The following is a 21,703-nucleotide window of genomic DNA, read 5'->3' on the forward strand; positions in this document are numbered from 1 at the left end:
CAGGGCAGCAGGGAGAGTGTGAAGTCCTATTCACCCTAATAGAGCTCTATTAGGGTGAATATGACAAGGGTTCTAGCCCTTAAGGAGGCTAATAGTTATTAAATAAAAAGTAAAAAAAAAAAAAAGTTTAAACACCCCCCCCCAATATAGAAAACAATATATCGCAATATATATCGCATATCGCACATGCTTAAAATTATATCGCAATATAAATTTTAGGCCATATCGCCCACCCCTATTTACAACATTCATCTGACAGGTTAGATCATGTGGTAATTTTATAGAGCAGGTTGTTACGGACGCGGCGATACCTAATATGTATACAATTTTTTTTATTTATGTAAGTTTTACACAATGATTTCATTTTTAAAACAAAAAAAATGTTTTAGTGTCTCCATAGTCTAAGAGCCATAGTTTTTTCAGTTTTTGGGCGATTATCTTGAGTAGGGTCTCATTTTTTGCGGGATGAGATGACGGTTTGATTGGCATCTATTTTGGGGTGCATATGACTTTTTGATTGCTTGCTATTACACTTTTTGTGACGTAAGATGACAAAAAATGGCTTTTTTTACACCGTTTTTATTTTTATTTTTTTACGGTGGTCATCTGAGGGGTTAGATCATGTGATATTTTTATAGAGCCGGTCGATACAGACGCGGCGATACCTAATATGTATACTTTTTTTTTATTTATGTAAGTTTTACACAATGATTTCATTTTTTAAAGAAAAAAAATCATGTTTGTGTTTCCATAGTCTAAGAGCCATAGTTTTTTCAGTTTTTGGGCCATTATCTTGGGTAGGGTATGATTTTTGCGGGATGAGATGACGGTTTGATTGTTACAATTTTGGCGTACATGCGACTTTTTTGATCACTTTTATTACCTTTTTTGGGAAGTAAGGTAGGCAAAATTTCAATTTCATCATAGTTTTTTATTTTGTATTTTTATGGCGTTCACCGTTCGGGTAAAGTAACTTGACCGTTTTATAGATCAGGTCGTTACGGACGCGGCGATACCAAACGTGTAGGGAATTTTATTTTTTTCACATTAATCAGTGATAAATGTGTTTTTTGATTTTTACTTTTTTTTCACTTTTATTCACTTTTTTTTTGACCCAGACCCACTTGGTTCTTGAAGATCCAGTGGGTCTGATGTCTGTATAATACAGTACAGTACAATATATATTGTACTGCACTGTATTTTACACTTGTCTGAACAGATCTATGCCTTTTAACACAGATCTGTTCAGCACCATGGACAGCAGGACGCCTGAGAGGCGTCCTGTTGCCATGGGAACCTTCCCCGTCTGCTCAGTAGTGGCAAGAACTGCGCAGACGGGTAAGGGTAAGGAGGGGATCTGTCGGGGGGCTCTCTGGGGGCTCTCTCCCTCCCCATCGGGGGGCTGCAAAGGCACAGCAGCCCCCCGATGGGAGAGGGAGGGAGCTCCCTGCGCTGTTAACCTTTTCCATACAGCGGTCCGTACGGACCGCTGTATGGAAAGGGTTAAACGGCTGACATCGCATCGCAGATGTCAGCCGTTTATACCAGGGTGCCAGCAATGTGCTGGCACCCTGGTATACCCACTAGAAACCAACGATTATACAAGGGGAGGCGGGCGGGGTATATGTAAAATGACACCCCAAAACACATTGCCCAACTTCTCCTGAGTACGGAGATACCACATGTGTGACACTTTTTTGCAGCCTAGATGCGCAAAGGGGCCCACATTCCAAAGAGCACCTTTTGGATTTCACCGGCCATTTTTTACAGATTTTGATTTCAAACTACTTACCACACATTAGGGCCCCTAGAATCCCAGGGCAGTATAACTACCCCACAAGTGACCCCATTTTGGAAAGAAGACACCCCAAGGTATTCTCTGATGGGCATAGTGAGTTCATGGAAGTTTTTATTTTTTGTCACAAGTTAGTGGAATATGAGACTTTGTAAGAAAAAAAATAAAAATAAAAAAATCATCATTTTCCGCTAACTTGTGACAAAAAAAAAAAATTCTAGGAACTCGCCATGCCCCTCACGGAATACCTTGGGGTGTCTTCTTTCCAAAATTGGGTCACTTGTGGGGTAGTTATACTGCCCTGGCATTCTAGGGGCCCTAATGTGTGGTAAGTAGGTAAATGACCTGTGAAATCCAAAAGGTGCTCTTTGGAATGTGGGCCCCTTTGCCCACCTAGGCTGCAAAAAAGTGTCACACGTGGTATCGCCGTATTCAGGAGAAGTTGGGCAATGTGTTTTGGGGTGTCATTTTACATATACTCATGCCGGGTAAGAGAAATATCTCGGCAAAAGACAACTTTTCCCATTTTTTATACAAAGTTGGCATTTGACCAAGATATTTATCTCACCCAGCATGGGTATATGTAAAATGACACCCCAAAACACATTGCCCAACTTCTCCTGAGTACGGCGATACCAGATGTGTGACACTTTTTTGCAGCCTAGATGCGCAAAGGGGCCCACATTCCTTTTATGAGGGCATTTTTAGACATTTGGATCCCAGACTTCTTCTCACGCTTTAGGGCCCCTAAAAAGCCAGGGCAGTATAAATACCCCACATGTGACCCCATTTTGGAAAGAAGACACCCCAAGGTATTCAATGAGGGGCATGGCGAGTTCATAGAATTTTTTTTTTTTTTGCCACAAGTTAGCGGAAATTGTTTTTTTTTATTTTTCTCAAAGTCTCCCTTTCCGCTAACTTGGGACAAAAATTAAATCTTTCATGGACTCAATATGCCCCTCACGGAATACCTTGGGGTGTCTACTTTCCGAAATGGGGTCACATGTGGGGTATTTATACTGCCCTGGCATTCTAGGGGCCCTAAAGCGTGAGAAGAAGTCTGGAATATAAATGTCTAAAAATTTTTACGCATTTGGATTCCGTGAGGGGTATGGTGAGTTCATGTGAGATTTTATTTTTTGACACAAGTTAGTGGAATATGAGACTTTGTAAGAAAAAAAAAATAATAATTCCGCTAACTTGGGCCCAAAAAATGTCTGAATGGAGCCTTACAGGGGGGTGATCAATGACAGGGGGGTGATCAATGACAGGGGGGTGATCAGGGAGTCTATATGGGGTGATCACCCCCCTGTCATTGATCACCCCCCTGTCATTGATCACCCCCCTATAAGGCTCCATTCAGATGTCCGTATGTGTTTTGTGGATCCGATCCATGTATCCGTGGATCCGTAAAAAACATACGGACATCTGAATGCAGCCTTACAGGGGGGTGATCAGGGAGTCTATATGGGGTGATCACCCCCCTGTAAGGCTCCATTCAGACGCCTGTATGTGTTTTGCGGATCCGATCCATGTATCCGTGGATCCGTAAAAATCATACGGACGTCTGAATTGAGCCTTACAGGGGGGTGATCAATGACAGGGGGGTGATCAATGACAGGGGGGTGATCAGGGAGTCTATATGGGGTGATCACCCCCCTGTCATTGATCACCCCCCCTGTAAGGCTCCATTCAGATGTCCGTATGTGTTTTGCGGATCCGATCCATGTATCAGTGGATCCGTAAAAATCATACGGATGTCTGAATGGAGCCTTACAGGGGGGTGATCAATGACAGGGGGGTGATCAATGACGGGGGTGATCAGGGAGTCTATATGGGGTGATCAGGGGTGATCAGTGGTTCATAAGGGGTTAATAAGTGACAGGGGGGGTGTAGTGTAGTGGTGTTTGGTGCTACTTTACTGAGCTACCTGTGTCCTCTGGTGGTCGATCCAAGCAAAAGGGACCACCAGAGGACCAGGTAGCAGGTATATTAGATGCTGTTATCAAAACAGCGTCTAATATACCTGTTAGGGGTTAAAAAAAATCGCATCTCCAGCCTGCCAGCGAACGATCGCCGCTGGCAGGCTGGAGATCCACTCTCTTACCTTCCGATCCTGTGTGCGCGCATTCACAGGAAATCTCGTCTCACACGAGATGACGCGTATATGCGTCGCTGAGCGCAGGGCTGCCGCCTCCGGACCGCAATCCTGCGTTAGGCGGTCCGGAGGTGGTTAAGGACCAGGCCATTTTTTGCAAATCTGACATGTCACTTTATGTGGTGATAACTTTAAAACGCTTTTACTTATCCAGGCCATTCTGAGATTGTTTTCTCGTCACATATTGTACTTCATGACAGTGGTAAAATGGAGTCAAAATATTTCATTTTATTTATGAAAAATTTGCAAATTTAGCAAAAATGTAGAAAAATTTGCAAATTTAAATTGCTCTACTTTTATACCAGATAGTAATACCTCCAAAAATAATTATTACTTTACATTCCCCATATGTCTACTTCATGTTTGGATCATTTTGTGAATGCCATTTTTTGGAGGGGGGGGGGGGGGGTGGCGTTAGAAGGCTTAGGGGTTTAGAAGCAAATCTTGAAATGTTTTGAAAACCTACTTTTTAACGACCAGTTCAGGTCTGAAGTCACTTTGTGAGGGTTACATAATAGAAACCACCCAAAAATGACCCCATTTTAGAAACTACACCCTAAACTGATTTTACAAACTTTGTTTATCCTTTAGGTGTTGCACAACAATTAATGGAAAATGGAGATAAAATTTCAAACTTTCACTTTTTTGGCAGATTTTCCATTTTAATTAATTTTTTTTCCGCTAACAAAGCAAGGGTTAACAGCCAACAAAACTCAATGTTTATTGCCCTGATTCTGTAGTTTACAGAAACACCCTATATGTGGTCGTAAACTGCTGTATGCGTACACGGCAGGGCGCAGAAGGAAAGGAACGCCATATGGTTTTTGGAAGGCAGATTTCACTGGGATAATTTTAAGCTGCCATGTCACATTTGAAGCCCCCCTGATGCACCCCAAGAGTAGAAACTCCCAAAAAGTGACCCCATTTTAGAAACTACACCCCTCAAGGTATTCAAAACTGATTTTACAAACTTTGTTAACCCTATAGGTGTTTAAGAATTAATGTAAAATGGAGAGGAAATTTCTGAATTTCACATTTTTGGCAGATTTTCCATTTTAATAAAATAAATTCCAGTAGCAAAGCAAGGGTTAACAGCCAAACAAAACTCTATTTATTGCCCTGATTCTGTAGTTTACAGAAACACCCCATTTGTGATCGTAAACTGCTGTACGGGCACATGGCATGGCGCAGAAGGAAAGGAACGCCATATGGTTTTTGGAAGGCAGATTTTGCTGGACTGGTTTTTTGACACCATGTCGCATTTGAAGCCCCCCTGATGTACCCCTAGAGTAGAAACTCCAAAAAGTGACCCTATGGGATAAGGTGGTACTATTTTAGGGTACATATGATTTTTGGTTGCTCTATATTACACTTTTTTTTGAGGCAAGGTAATAAAAAATAGCTGTTTTGCCACCGTTTTTATTTTGTTCTTTACAACGTTTATCTGACAGGTTAGATCATGTGATATTTTTATAGAGCAGGTTATTATGGACGCGACAATACCAAATATGACAACTTTTTTGGTTGATTGTTTAAATTTTACAAAATAAAGCATTTTTGAAAAAAAAAAATTTTGTGTCTCCACATTCTGAAAGCCGTAGTTTATTTTTTCTTTTTTGGGCGATTGTCTCATGTAGGGGCTCATTTGTTTCAGTATGAGATGACTGTTTGATTGGTACTATTGTGGGGTGTGTATGACTTTTTGATCGTTCAGTGTTACACTTTTTGTGATGTAAAATGGCTTTTTTTTTTTTTTTTTTAGTGTTCACCTGAGGGGATAGGTCATGTGATATTTTTATAGAGCAGGTCGATACTGATGTGGCAAAACCTAATATGCATCCTTTTTTTTATTTTTTTATTTATTAAAGTTTTACACAATAATATGGCTAAATTTATCATTACTCTGCCAGATTTATCATTACTCTGACAGCTCACTCCACTTTTACATATGGCTAAAGTCAGTTTTAGCCAAGTCAGATTTATGATCGGCCCTTTAAGACTGTGATAAATGTGGTTTGACGGTAGCAGTTTATCCGTCAGTAAGCGGCTTTACAAAAGTCGCACGTCTTTATGAAAAAGTCGCATGTTCTTTTAAAAATTCGGCTAAAAATAAGCATGGTCCTCACGAGTGATTTTGCGCATTTTTTGCGACTTTTTAAATTGTCGCAATAGTAAATCTGTCTAGAGATTCATTTACATATGAAAACACGCCCACTTTCAGAAAACTGGCGAGCATAATGCAGAGTCAATCAAAGTCACAGATTTTTGCGCAGTTTAAGCGATTGCGCAAAACTTTGCGATTTTTTTCACTCCATTATTCTGACGAGCTAATGATTTATCTGGCCCATAGTTTTTTTTTTTGGGCGATTGTTTTTGGTAGGGTATAATTTTTGTGGGATGAGAACTGTTTGATTGGCACTATTTTGGAATGCATATGACTTTTTGATTGTTTGCTATTACACTTTTTGTGATGTAAGGTGACAATTGGAAAAAAAAAATTTAGCACCGTTTTTATTTTAATTTAACGGTTTTCACTTGAGGGGTTAGGTCATGTGATATTTTTATAGAGCCCGTCGTTACGGATGTGGCAATACCGAATATGTCTACTTTTTATTTATTTAAGTTTTACACAATATTTTTGAAACAAAAATGTTTTAGTGTCTCCATATTCTGAGAGCCATAGTTTTTTTTTTTTTTTTGGGCGATTCTTAGGTAGGATATAATTTTTTGCGGGATGAGGTGACTGTTAGGTTGGTACTGATTTCGGGGCATATGCCTTTTTGATCGCTTGGTGTTGCACTTTTAGGCCTCTTTCACACAAGCGTGTCCGGATAAGGTCATGGTCATGGTGATGGATCATGTGACGGACCATGTGATGAACGTAGTGACGTCATCAAAGGTCCTATTCCTCACAGAACAAGATAGAAGAGATGCCGGCTGCGCGAACAAGTGGATTAAGGGGAGTTAAATTATTATTATTTTTTTTAACCCCTCCAGCCCTATTGTACTATGCATTCTGTATTCAGAATGCTATTATTTTCCCTTATAACCATGTTATAAGGGAAAATAATAAAGATCGGTCCCCATCCCGATCGTCTCCTAGCAACCGTGCGTGAAAATCGCACCGCATCCGCACTTGCTTGAATGAATGGGTTCCGGATTCAGTGCGTTCACCTCACGCATTGCACCTGCGCGGAAAACTCGCCTTAGTGATGTAAGGTGACAAAAAAATGTGTTTTTTTTTTTTTTTTTTTTTTTTTTAGCAGTTTTTATTTTATTTTTTTGATTTAAAGGGTTAGATCATGTGATATTTTTATAGAGCCGGTCGATACGGACGCGGCGATACCTAATATGTCACTTTTCTTTTTTTCCCTATTTTTTTACAACATTTTTTTACTTTACTTTGGGAAAAGGACGTGCTTTTTTTTTTTTTTTTTTGTCCCACTCTGGGACTTCAACTTTTGGGGTTCTGATCCCCTTTACAGTGCATCACAATACTTCTGTATTGTGATGCATTGGCTGTAAGTGTATTACAGACTGTAATACACTTACAGCCTGTTTGCCTGTGAGATCTAGGAGGCTGGATCTCACAGGCTGTTACAGACAGCAGCAACGATGCCTAAGGAAGGCATCGATCTGCCTTCCTTGCCATCGGGTCCCCGTCACAGCAGCGCGAGGACCTGATGGCTGCTCTCTCCCTCCCTCCACACATCGAACGTGCCGTGGTCAGAGGTGACCGCAGCACATCAAGGGTTATTGCGCCGGCATCAGTGATTTCACCGATGCCAGCGCATGCAGCAGGGGTCCGGCTATCGGTGACTGCCGGACCCCTGCCACGGATCGGGCAGGCGCATATCCTGCACCTGCCCGATCACAGCGCCGTACATGTTCGGCGCTGGTCCTTAAAGGGTTAAACCAGCATGTCATTTGCAGACAGCTGTTTCAGAGTGATTGCCTCATCAGTGCAGAGCAGAGAGTATTGGGTGAGAGGCCTAGGTCAGGATTTGGGGGTACTATATTTCCTTATGAAGAGTGCTTTAATCGGTGTGAGGAGGCTAATAGGCTATACATGCTCCTCTGGAATTCTAGGAAGTAGGTATGCAAATGAGCAAGGCGCTCTTTTGCATATCTTCCCAGAATTCCAGAGGAGCATGTATAGCCTATAAGCTCTCACACCGATTTAAGGTGCTCTCCATAAGGAAATATAGTACTCACATGGGTATGTATAGCGGCAGATGATTGTCTGACCATTGAACGTGTTTCATTAGAGATTTTGATAGAGATGCACTCTTAAAGCCTGCAATCAGGATTTTGAGTTCTGCTTAATGGGGTTTTTACAGCCTCATGAAACCCTATACAAAGGGCAAGCAATGGCATAAAATAACAAATACTCGCCATACAAATCCAGTGCCACCCCAGTGCTTCATTTCCTTGGTGCCCCAACAGTCTGTTTACCTGGAACCAGCTGTATTTCTCGACCTGTGATGGCTGCAGCCAATCGTGCTGAACAGCTGTAATGACATTGCACCGCATCATCAATATCTGTAGCCTGGAAAACTCCTTTCAAGGTCCTTTTACACTGACCAATATTTCAGGCAATTATCAGGAACGAACCAAACGTTCGTAATAATTGCCTGATCGCCAGTGGAGATTAGGGCTGTATTTACATGCAGCAATCACTTGCCTCTATGGAAAATCATTGTTTCAGGGCAGCAAATACCCGTTTACACAGAAGACTGTGCTGCACAGAAACCATTATTTCAGGTGCTGGTCAAAAGGCACTATCGCCCAATGAACACCTTCACCTTTCAGGGTGCCTCCACATGTCTCTGCTGTGCTGCATTTTTGAAGTGGCAAAAAAACACATGCGGTTTTTGCAACAGTGTACCTGCATTTTCTTCCATTAACCGCTTCTCGTCATCTGAAGTACATGTATGGGAGATGTCTGCTCTGGAGTGGAGCGGCACTACAGCTAGAAAGTGCCTGCTGTTTCATACCGCAGACGTCCACAGGTAATGTCCGCGATCAGCAATAATGTTGATCTTGGACATGTGATCACGGCATTTGAAAGGCCAGAAACCTGGAAGCACGCGCTTTTTGGACAGGAACACCTCTCTAATAAGCCCGGGCCTGTACTAGGCTTCCAGGCTCATTACCTATATATTCCAATTCTGGCCAGCAAGTGGCAGCACTGAATTGTAATATACGGTAGGTGTTTCTGTATAGGATAATAGAGAAAATTCCATTATTCTATACAAATTGCAATCTGATGATTGTATGTTGTCCACTTGGACCTAAAAAAAAAAAAAATAAGTTTGAAAAATATTTAAAAAAAAACACCCATACTATTAAAATAATAAAAAAAGAACTTATCCCATACAGTGAATGGCGTAGAGGGGAAAAAAAATGTCAGATTTGCAGTTTTTTTCATCACTTTGTCTCTCAAACAAAATTGAATAAAACGTGATCAAAAAGTCATTCAATACCCGAAATGGTATTAAAAACTACACGTCGTCCTGCAAAAAAATAAGCCCTCACACATCCTAAATATAACTATAGAAAAAATTAAGGGGATCAGAATATGGTGCTGAAAATATTTTTTGTATTTTTTCAGTATCAACATGCAAGAAAAACTATACATATGTGGTATCGCTGTAATTGTACTGACCTGGAGAATGAAGAGCACAAGTCCGTTATACTGCATAGTGAATGCTGTAAATACAAAGCCATAAAACTGCCGGAATTCAATTTTTTTTTCCCAATTCCACCCCATTTGAATTTTTTTTAGCTTCCCTCTACATTCTATGCAATATCAAATGGTGCCATTAGAAAGTACAATTTGTTTCACAAAAAAGTCTACATACGGCTATTTGAATGGAAAAATAAAAAAATTATGGGTCCGGGATAGGGATCGACCGATTATCGGAGTTACCGATATCATCGGCCGATATTCATGATTTTCAAAGTTATCGGCATCTAACCTTGCCAATAATGCGTCCATCGCGCGATCACAGAACATGAGCGAGCTGCTGTCAGCGCGCTCATGTTCCCTCAGCAGCACAGGGGAGGAGTCACTCTCTCTCCCTCCCCCCCTGTGCTGCGCTGCCAATGAGGAGAGACTGGAGGAGGGGCGGGCGGGCGCACTGCGCCACCAATGATAATTGACGTCTAATACAAATACAGGAGGCGGTGCCCAGCCTATATGACAGGAAGCTGTGATCAGCGGCAGTTCACCTTTCAGGTGCCGCACCTGAGGGGTTAACTGCTGCCGCTAATCACAGCTCCCTGTCAGAGGCAGGGTGCCGGCTATGTGATTCTGCGCCGACACACCCACCTCCTGTGTTGAATGTTAATTATGATTGGTGGTGCTGTGCACCCTCCACCCCAGTATTAAAATAATTGGTGGCAGTGGCCACAGGGTGCCCTCCCCTCCTCTTCATTGGTGGCAGTGGCAGCTTCTGATCGGAGCCCCAGCTGTGTAATCCTGGGGCTCTGACCAGTTACCATGGCAGCCAGGACGCTACTGAAGCCCTGGCTGCCATCGTGACATCTAGGGATTGACCGATTATCGGTTTTACTGATATTATCGGCCGATATTCAGGATTTTGACAGTTATCGGTATCGGCATCTATTTTGCTGATATTCCGATAGCGTATGGGGAACACAGATCGCGCTGCTCAGCGCTCTCTGTGTTCCCTCAGCAGCACAGGGGAGAAGGAAGCAGTGTCTCCCTCCCCCTGTGATGCTGCCGCCAATGAGAGGAGAGAAGACAAGAGAAGGGGAGGGGCTGTGGCCACTGCGCCACCAATGATGTTGACTTATTCATTCAAATTGAACAGGAGGCGGGAGCTGGCTGCAGAATCACATAGCCGGCTCCCGACCTCTATGAGCGGTAGCTGCGATCTGCGGTAGTTAACCCCTTAGGTGCCACGGATCGCAGCTACCACTCATAGAGGTCGGGAGCCGGCTATGTGATTCTGCAGCCAGCTCCCGCCTCCTGTATATGAATAAATGAGAGATTTATGTTCATTGGTGGCGCAGTGTGGCCCCCCAAGCCCCCCAGTATTAATCATTGGTGGCGCAGTGCGCCCCCCACCCCCACCCCGTATTAAAAACATTGCACAGAGCAGCAGGGACAGTGTGAGGTCCTATTCACCCTGATAGAGATCTATCAGGGTGAATAGGACAAGGGTTCTAATCCCTAAGGGGGTTAAAAGTTAGTAAAAAATAAACACCAAAATATTAAGTATAAATAAAAAAGAAAGATTTACAAAAAAAAAAATACACATTAACAATAAAAATATTCATTTTCAGCAGATGTGTGTAGGAATTTTTTTTTTTTTCAAAAATGAAATTTCACAGAATATCGGTATAAATTATCGGCCTGAAAGTTCACAAATTATCGGTATCGGCCCTAAAAAATCAATATCGGTCGATCCCTAGTGACATCCCTGCTGCAGTATGTACTATGTAAGATCCTATTCACTCTAATAGAGCTCTATTAGGGTGAATAGAGGTGAAACTTGAAAAATTAGAATATCGTGCAAAGTTCATTTATTTCAGTAATGCAACTTAAATAGTGAAACTAACATGTGAGAGAGACTCATTACATGCAAAGCGTTATATTTCAAGCCTTTATTTTTTATAATTTGGATGATTATGGCTTACAGTTTATGAAACCCCAAAGTCACAATTTTGAGGTACCCTTAGCTCAGGGGGTATGGATTAATTAGCTGACTAGAGTGTGATACTTTGAGCCTAGAATATTGAACCTTTTCAGAAAATTCTAATTTTAAGCTGCATTAATGAAATTCCTTTTAATTTGCATTACCGAAATAAATTGACTTTTGCACGATATTCGAATTTTTCGAGTTTCACCTGTAGGACAAGGGATTAAAAGATCTCCGGTTTCAGCCCCTAAGGGGGGAAATGGTTATTAAATAAAAAGTAAAAAAAAAAAGTTTAACAAAAACACCAAAATATTAGGTATACATCACCCCCTTTCCGAATTTTACATATAAAATATATAAACCATAAATAAACATATCGCATATTGCCACGTCCGAAAAGTCCAAACTATTAAAAAATTTTTTTTTTAAATGCACCATAAATGCAGGTATATTGTTGCAAAAAACATATGCACTTTTTGGGTGCGTTTTTGCCACGCCAAAAACGTAGCACAGCTGTGACGTGTGGCAGCACCAAAACATGGGTCAATTCTCAAGAATGAGCGTTTCTACAAACTCTCATCACCAATAATTGGCCTCATCAGTCCCCTGAGAGACCAAAAGGATCAGGCGTTGAAATTGACTAACCCAATCCTTCTGTCCTTGACATCATCTGTTAGTGGAGAGTCAGGAGCTCCTCATAGACATTAGATTGACAGCAGCTCCTGAAGAAAACAGGAGCAACACAAACTAGCTTATCGTAATTAGCTCTTGTAATAATTTGCCTGATTTCCGGAGACTTGTACAGAGCAAGACTACTAAATCTACAGCAAGTCCTTGTTCACATTGACTCTTTGTTGCTATTGCCTTTATAGGAGCAGAACAGTGACCATAACGGAATCTTGATCTGTCACATGACTGGTACGAATGGCACCCTACAGACCCCATTTACTATAGTAGAGTCTGTCAGGTTTGCATCACACGATCCAGCATGAAGCAGCGCAGGATGCTGATTTTCTTTTTATTATTATTTTTTGATTATACTGAATCTGTCTCTGAGGTCCCTAACGAAACTTCCCAACTCAGATGTGAACACAGCCTAAGCTGCTTAAAAAAAAATCTGGATTATTCATCTCCTCTATTGAAGGGCTGTAAATTTTGCTGAAAATATAAGAATACAGGAATATTCTGTTGCTGTCAGATGTCAATTGGTGCTTTATGTCGGACCTTGCATCCTTCCTGCTGTGATAACACATGCATGCCCAGGGGTCTTCTGCTTCCAGATCCAGCATCTTATGTATAGATTACAGTTTACTGGCATCCATTGTGCCACATGATGTAGACACGTTGGGTACCCACAGACAACGTTCAGCAGAGACAGGACGTGCTAAGACTGCACCCTTTTGCATTGTCCCATTACAAGGTGACTGTGGATCCAGCCTCTCGCTGGTAAGATATAAGTCAGAGTGACTGTGAAGTCCTCCCCGAGTCAGTGTCTGTCATTGCCAGAGTTTCAGAACGGTTAAAGGTATTCCTGAGGGTAATTAATAAATCATGTCACCACCTTCACCCCATCACACAAGGAAATATAAAAAGCTTCTTTATCATTAAAAGGGAGTAAAATCAGCATTCTTCTTTTACACCTTAAAAAGACATTCGGCAATCAAATCGACAATCTAAAGCCGGGGAACTTTAAACATCTTAACAAGATGTAAGGGCTGCGCTCAGAAGGGAGCTCAATGCATTTCTACGCACTTTCTTGCCGGTGGATGAAAGCCCCTCTTGGAATGTCAGAAATGCGCCTTTAAATAAAGACTTTTGGCACGCTGCGGGGGACCAGCCTGTGAATGTGGGTTACAGATGAAACGGAACGCGGTGCAGCACATGGTGGAACACACTTATTGGGAAAATAAAGGCTTCCTTTGACAAGTGTAGATGTAACCAATGGGGAGGTTTTCAGTGTTTGACTTTTCAAATAAAATGATATAAAGAGGATTTAAAAAGTATTGCTCAACTCCCAAAGCACTTAGAAAATAGTAACACTAAAACATCTTCTGACACTGCTCTAATAGTCCCCAGATTTTTCAAAATGTACATGTTCCGTGTACATATGTTTCCGTGATAGAAGGGGGTCTCTTCATACTTAAAGGGATATGCCCACAGTGGACATCACCTATCCACAGGATAAGCGGTAAATGTCTAAACCTTGGGGGCTCCGACTGCTGGAACCACTGCCGCTCATTATCCTCCCCGTTCCTTCTGACTGCACATCTGCAGTAAGGAGGAGCTTAGATGAAGCGCAGCTTGAACATGCGCCCTGCCACTAGGTTCAGTGCTGTCGTCTCCATACCTCCCATAGACTTTACCCGTAGAGCCATGCTCATGCCGGTCCACTGGTCCATACACAGGTCTTCTCACTGCAGTCGTGTGGTGGGGAGTAACAGGGAATTCAGGACCCTTATACTGGTGATTGGTATCACCTATCCTTTGCATAAGTCATAAATGTCCATTTGTGGAACAGCCCCTGGACAGGACTTTTAGTTTCAGATGACCTGATGTTGTACCTTTTTGTTTCTTATTATCCCTTCTAGAACTGATGAATGAATTACTAGCAATTTACAATGAAGGTCCAGCTTGGTGTTACCAGTTGGGGGAGGGGGGGGGGGGTCTGCACAGTCTGACATAATATAATCAGTGTTGTGGGTGTCAGACTGTGCAGGGATACATCCACAACTAGTATCACACAGTTGAAACTTCACTGCAAACTGCTAGTAGGAACTATAATGAATGACAGAACATAGTCATAAGAATATGCATTCCAATATGTATTTATTACATAGTGACAGTAAGTACAATGTGAGCCAAAAGTATTAGGACACCCTTTTATTTCAGAAATAAAAGGGAAAATGAAATATCTGAACACCCCAGCATGTAATGGGTGAGGGGTTCTATCTTTTAGGCTATGTCCGGAACATAGCCACCATATTGGATCAAGTGCAAATTTTTCCAATGGGAAGGGGATCATGTAGCATATCCAAGAAGACCAGAATTTTCTTAGAAATGCAGTATCTCTTGTGTTTCAAAAGTTATCAACTCAGAAAGTTGTAACAATGGGGAACGTTCCCTGTGATGCACAGCTTTTTGACGTGTTCAATGTTTTGTCCCTGATGCTGAACACAAAACTTAAAACTTTGAAGTTTTGAACTTTCTGTATTGATAGATTTTGAACCACAAGATATATTACAAATCTGATTGTTGCAACGATTTCTGTGAAAATTATGGTCGTCTTTGATATGCTACATGACCTCCTTCCCATTGGAAAAATTTGCACTTGATAAAAACATAGGCCCCCTCACCCATTACTTGCTGGGGTATTCAGATATTTTATTTTCCATTTTCGTTTCTGAAATAAAACAGTGTCCTAAGACCTTTGACTCGCCCTGTAGTTGCTAAAACAGGCATGTCAGGAGAGGTGACAGGTTCTCTTTACTCTATTTTAAAGGGGTTATCCAAGAGTATAAAAAAACTCCCCCATAAGCCTGGCACCTCACATTAAATATAGTTACCTGGCTCCCTGCACCGCCGCTGCAGCTTCTCCCTGTGCGTGGATGAAAATGGGGACAAGCCTCCATAGCATCGCGGGTGACCCTAGGGAGGCTCCTCCCCGCCTGCAATTGGCTGCTCCTCCCTTCAACCCAGATGTTTTCATCTGCGCACGGGGAGAAGCTGCATCGACGGCACGGGGAGCCAGGTAAGTATATTGAATGCGAGGGGCCTGGGCATATGGGGGGGGGCATTTTATACTCTCGGATAACCCCTTTAAGTAGTCTGAAATCTTCAGAACTGCCATATTTACTTGTGTTCTTCCTTTGAACAGATGCCGACTTTACAAGAAAGTCTGCAGGTGACATCCAGGAAGGGAAGACCGCTTGTGTTTCTGCTGCAGTTTCGGATGAGTCTGTTGCGGGAGACAGTGGTGTATATGAAGCATGCATAAAGCCGTAAGTGTTGAGCGCAATGTCGCTTCTGCACGCTCCGCCCTGTGGCACAAAATGTTCCTAATGTTATCTCCATGGAATTGGAGGAGGAGAATCTGCTCGTTTCAGCATGGTGACATAGTTAATTTCTTCTGCTTAATAAATCTGGGAACATCTGATGATGGTTGTCTAATTGTCATAATCTAGATACTGCTCTAGTTCTAATCCAGAGCAAATCACTTGTTCCTTGGTACAACCTATGGGAGGGCAGCCATTGACTTTCCAGCTAGCACTTTTTGATACACGTTCTTTAATTTGGATAGCTGTGCATTTCGATTTATGTTATGACATTGTGCATTTGTTCACCAGGCCATGTGAAGATGCTGCATTTAGTGAAGATTATCCAGTGATTGGGGCAGCTGAAGTGCAGCTAACGCTAAGGTGAGCAACGTAATCGTTGGTTCAAGAAAGCCTTATGTCTTTCAAATCCCGCCCGCCCCTTTGAGAATAAGCACATGTGTTCATTTTAGCCCATACAGCTGGACACGTATACAAAGGTCAAAATGATGTACTTGATAATTGTCTGGACCTTGTAGACATGACTGTCCATGTGAAGCTTTGAGTGGTGACTTTCTAATTACCGGTTAGACCAGGGCTTCTGAATCTTCTTCTACTGGGACCCAGGGTTGCCAACTATCCAGAAATTCCCAGTCTGTGAAAAAGAGGCACTTTTTTTCCAGTGTCTGTGAAAAAAAATAGATGGCTGTGATTTTAATTAAATTTTTTTTTTTGTGGCTGGTGGTCCTTGATCAGATCATTGTGCCTGTAGTTATGATTATTTGCAGACTGTTAGGAGTCCATATCAGTATACTGAGCCATAGACACGTATTACCCATCTCTATAATTCATTGTGGCTTTCCAGTCAGTCCGTAAAATATATTGACTGTCCGTGATTTCTGAATACGTAGTCCAGAAAAAAGAAAAATTCAGGTTGGCAATACCTTTCCAGACAGAACCTGGTGCTGCTTGAACCCACTCAGTCAAACATTATAATAAGCACAGTATAAGTCAAATCTGTTATATAATCATCTAACCACCATTGTCAGGACTGACTCCTTAGCTATTTCTCACCAATAGTTGGTCAGCTCCTCAGTTTGAGAAGCCTTGGACAAATCAACTTTTCCTCTCAACTCCTCCACGTACATGCACGCTTTGTTCTGCCGAATGTGCATGTATTCTCGATGGAGAGAGGGGAATAAGCTGCTCCCAGGCACCTCTGGCCGAGGCTCATCTCCCATGAGAATAAATGTTTAAATCTAGCATGTCTGGTCCCCCCCCCCCCAATTGGGGGAGAGTCAATAGACCCCCATAAACATTAGATTGTTGTCCAGTCCAGCTGCAGTTGGTGGATTCGGCCAGCGTTCATCTTATATTTATGGGCACCTTTAGGCTGTTAGTTATATTCGGGCTTTCCTGTTTTTTTTTGTCTGTACAGTTCAGGAGTTAATTTTCTTATTTCTTTAGATATGATCCAGGAAATTCCAGTTTTGTGATAATTATTGGTGAGATGAAGAACCATCCTTTTCGAGTCCAGTATGGCTCCAGAGTGTAAGTATAACCTTGTATATACTCGTGGAAGGGAATTTTTCATGAGGGGAATATTCGAAGGCCATTTTCCATTGGCGTTCTTTATACCACATTTATCAAATATCACACTTGGATAAATCTATGTCATCCTTACACCTAACACTTTGCCTAAAAAAGCTACTCTAGTTTTCCTACTCTACCCTCCTACTAGAGTGAGATTGCAACTTTTTAAAAAGTCTCAGTGATAAATGTGGAGTGAAACTCCTCAATATACAGTAGCTCAATTCCCCTCCCATATAGTGAATGCCTTTAAAAATGCAAAAAGTTGCAAAAGCCCTATTTATGAAGCCAGAGGTCTGGAGTGAAGGCATAATAAATCAGTAAATGGATAAGATGTCGCACTAAAGGCACCAAACACCACCAGGTGCTCCTGTAAATTGAGACCACTCACTCAATACAGGAAAACGTAAGATATGGATAAACAGGGCACTCAAGGAAACCGTGACCATGTATTTGAAGCAAACATAAGCTTTTATTACTAAAACAAATCAATAAAACTGATGAATAAAACAGTGAATAACAAATAGAAATGCAATATACAATTGACTATCAATATTAGAATAATCGGTTGACCAAACTAGCAAATCAACGATATTCCGATCTAACACCATATATTCGGTCCAATGGTTATGAACATCCGAAAAAGTCACTGATTGTCGATAAATCTGGCCGCTGTTTATCGAGACCAAAGTCAAATATCCTACAATTCGTCACGGCAGCGTCTTGCCGAAGCAACGTAGGTAGCGGCGTCCCGCTACTAAATAACTTGCAAGTTAGAATATTCCTTTACCTTTTAATCGACCAAATATTCGTCCGAAATTTTCATAAGAACTCACTCCCAGGATATGCCTTTGATGTCTGTAGCACTATTCAATCGGGAGATTAAAGACTGCTCTCTGCTCGGTTATGGTCGGTTTGTTAGTATGGTAGGTCTTTCGGTACAAAGATGGGGTGTAGCATAATAAATCAGGGTTGTGGTGTCTGCCACCCACTAACCTGATATAGGACCACTGACTTTTCTTGATTTCCTACTGGGTTTTCTACAGCTGATGTCAGGCTTCAAACATATCCATGGACTGTGTATATATGAATTCCTTAAACGGTATCCCCTGTATCTTGCAGTTGAGGTTGCCTAGATTGGCTTTTAGGTACCCCACCTTTAGTAACGAATATACATCCAGTGCTCAGTTAGGCCTCGTTCACATTTCCATCAAGCAGATCCGGCAGGCTGTGACGGAAGAGAGCATCCTGACGGATTCTCTAGTTCACCGCCAGATCCCCAATGCCGGGTTTCAGCTGGACAAAAACCATTGCATGCATCCGTTTTTTCCAGCCAACAGCCGGCATTTATCCCGGATCAGGCTACCGGAACTTCTCTGACGGAGATGTGAATGCAGCCTTACACAAGTCCTATTCATTTCTAAAGATCTCCTACACGTACCAGTGTTTAAACAGAACTAGTCACCTCTTCCACATGTAATAGCAACTCTAGAGCATTTCTAGCAATTCTAGAGCATTAGTCTTTTCATTCTCCTACCAGAGTTTTTCTTATAGAAATGGTGAAAGGTGCATAAGAACAGCAAAGCTAAGAAAATATTCAATAAGAAAATGATTGTATTCCGGAGGTTCCCTTTAAATATTAATTACATTTATCATTTATGAGATAAAGTAATAACACTGGTGTGGTCTCCACCAGGACCACAAAAAGTTAATAATGAGTGAGACTATAGAGGCGACATCGGTTCGCTTTGACAACTACTTCAACAACCTTCAGGAAAAGAGAGTTCCCTTCATGAGCAGAGTTGAAGGAAAGAAATCCTCTCAAGTACTAAGTGCTTTGTGTTGCATTGGATATCCAAGTTCAAAGGGTGGAAAGCATACACAATGGAGACTGCTGTTATGGTTGATGTCTGAGTTATCGCTTTCATCTTAGGATTGCCTTTCTTGATTGCAGCTACACATGCTTTTTTCTTGGGGATTAAAAGTCTTGTAAACACTTTCAAACATATAAAAGTAATAGGAACTAAAAGGACATTTATATTTCTTAACCACCTCTCCATTTATGCTACTGGGAGAGCATTGCTCTGATGAGAGAACTTTCATGAAGCGGGCATGTTTCCACTTTACCTTGTTTTCTATATGCAGGAAATAAATAATAAATTATACAAATATATATTAACCTTTTAGACATTTGAAGACCTCCTTGCTTATCTTGTGCGTGTTTTTTTTTTTCACTACACTGCTTCTTTACCCATCCTAAGCCAGCGCATTGTACACTCTGGGGTCCTCTGTTCTTATGATCAATGGGGGGGGGGGGGGGGCCGGCGGGGTCAGTAGTTTGGTTCCCAATAGTCTAACGTTCATCACCTATCTGAGATATGATATACTATCTACAGCCATATGTGTAATGTATTCTGCAAATATGTATTGGGCCTAAACATTATGAATACTGTAACACCTAGTACTGTGCCCGGCTTCCTCTCTAGTGCACTCCCAGTCAGTGCAGACACAAAAAGCCAAAATTGTACTTTAGCATTGGTAGAGCCCAGCATCATTTTAGTGTACAGGACAGTTCCCTGGTGATAATTGTTAGCAGATATATGGACTAACCTATAATATGCTAGTGTTTGGCAGGGGGTTAGTGACAGCAAACTTAAGACTCGTGATATAGAGAACTTTACCTATTAGCCATTGGTAAAACAGTAGTTTGACCAGTAGAAAGGAAGATTTTTGTTAAAGTGATAGTCTGGTTTAATGAAATTGATGGTTTACCTTAGGATAGGGCACCAGTTTCATATCGGTGGGAGTCCAACTCTTGGCACCCCCCACACCGCATCTTCTTCAGTTTTTACAGGCATGTCATGTTCAATGTAATGACAGTGCAGGGTGATTACAGCTAATTCTCCCATTTAAGTGAATGATGAAAAGCTGTACCCTGCACCTACAATGTAGACAGCGTACAGGTAAACATTGAAGAGGATGCAACGCTCGCATGAGCACCGTGTCCCGTTTAAACGATCGACAGGTTCGACAATAGTCAGGCCCCCACCGATCCGACATTGATCTGACATTGATGACTTCCGCTGAGGATAGGTCATCAATATCATGAAACTAGTTAACCCCTTTAATGTCCATATTATAGGCAATAATGCATGGAAATAGGGAAATGTTACGTAACTGTTCAAAGGAATCCAGGTACTGACACACATTTTTATTTATTTATTTCAACTTTTTATTTTCTTATTGATTTATTTTTTTATTTTTTTTAATTCTATTTTCTGTACATGATTATGGGGGCAGCCATCTTCCAGGGAGCTGCTGTTAACCAAATTTGTAGAAAGTTATAGATTATAGCAGGCATATGAACCTAGTCTTATTGATTTCTGTAGGAGAGGGTGTTCTGGGCATGATATGCACAGGTCATTGTGCAGGGGAAGAGATTTGCTGTGGTCATAACTAGGGATGAGCGAATCCACTTCGGATGAAACATCCGAAGTTGATTCGCATAAAACTTTGTTCCAATACTGTACGGAGCAGGCGCTCCGTACAGTATTAGAATGTATTTGCGCCGATGAGCCGAAGTTATTACTTAGCAAAGTGTCACCAGATTTCACATAATAACTTCATAAATCTATTTCTACTATAAAAAAAACATTTCCCGAACTCTGATTCGGTTCCAAGGTACTACTTGGAACCGGACCCTAGTTCGGGAATTGTTTTTTTTTTACAGTAAAACTGTCTCCTGGGATAGGGAGAGAGCTGCAGCAAGAAAAGACATCTCCCCTTAGCTGCAGCAAGAAAAGACATCTCCCCTTAGCTGCAGCAAGAAAAGACATCTCCCCTTAGCTGCAGCAAGAAAAGACATCTCCCCTTAGCTGCAGCAGAAAGGACACTCTCCTTGAGCTGCCGGCTTGATATAAATCTAGCAAAGCAATTGGGGCAATGAAGGTGGAGCTCTGTATCCATGTGAGGTACGGGGCTGGCCCTAGTTTTGTTAGAACGAGATGGTCATGTACTATATTCATTTTTTACAGTAATCATGGAATAACCCCATAACATGTAAAATGTCATTTAAACGATAGGTCATTTTCTGATAGCATCTTTGCTTTAAGAGGTTTGTACTAAATACTCTTTCTTTTTTCTTTCCCCCTTCCACATACAGCTATATCCGGGTTGCCATTCTCCCATCTTCAAATGACATCAGCTGTCTCTTTAGGACCAAAGTATACCCTGCTACAGAGTCTATATTGTTCAATGAGCTATTCCGAGTGTCCATTTCACAAAGTGTGATGCAGCAGAAGAATCTAAGAGTGGACCTGTGTTTGGCTGGAAGAACCCATCAAGAGGAATGCTTGGTATATGACTAATGTCTTTGCTTGGTCTGTTCGTGTTTTCTCACTCACCAAGAGCCCTTGAAATCTATTACTTTTCAAGTGGATTAGTGTTTATGTATCTGTGT

The 21,703-nt window shown here is 41.6% G+C and overlaps 1 protein-coding gene across 2 annotated transcripts in view; it reads left to right on the plus strand.

Moving 5' to 3' along the window:
- The window catches only part of WWC2 (WW and C2 domain containing 2), a 204,032-nt gene that overhangs the window by 150,693 nt on the left and 31,636 nt on the right, over positions 1 to 21,703 (plus strand). For both annotated transcript variants that reach the window (XM_040418707.1, XM_040418708.1), the window contains 4 exons: positions 15,498 to 15,621; positions 15,967 to 16,038; positions 17,122 to 17,205; positions 21,407 to 21,599. In XM_040418707.1, coding sequence (XP_040274641.1) covers positions 15,498 to 15,621; positions 15,967 to 16,038; positions 17,122 to 17,205; positions 21,407 to 21,599 — 473 coding nt within the window. The remainder of the gene's footprint in view (positions 1 to 15,497; positions 15,622 to 15,966; positions 16,039 to 17,121; positions 17,206 to 21,406; positions 21,600 to 21,703) is intronic.

The sequence above is a fragment of the Bufo bufo genome, chromosome 2, assembly GCF_905171765.1.
Source record: "Bufo bufo chromosome 2, aBufBuf1.1, whole genome shotgun sequence".
Classification (NCBI taxonomy): domain Eukaryota; kingdom Metazoa; phylum Chordata; class Amphibia; order Anura; family Bufonidae; genus Bufo; species Bufo bufo.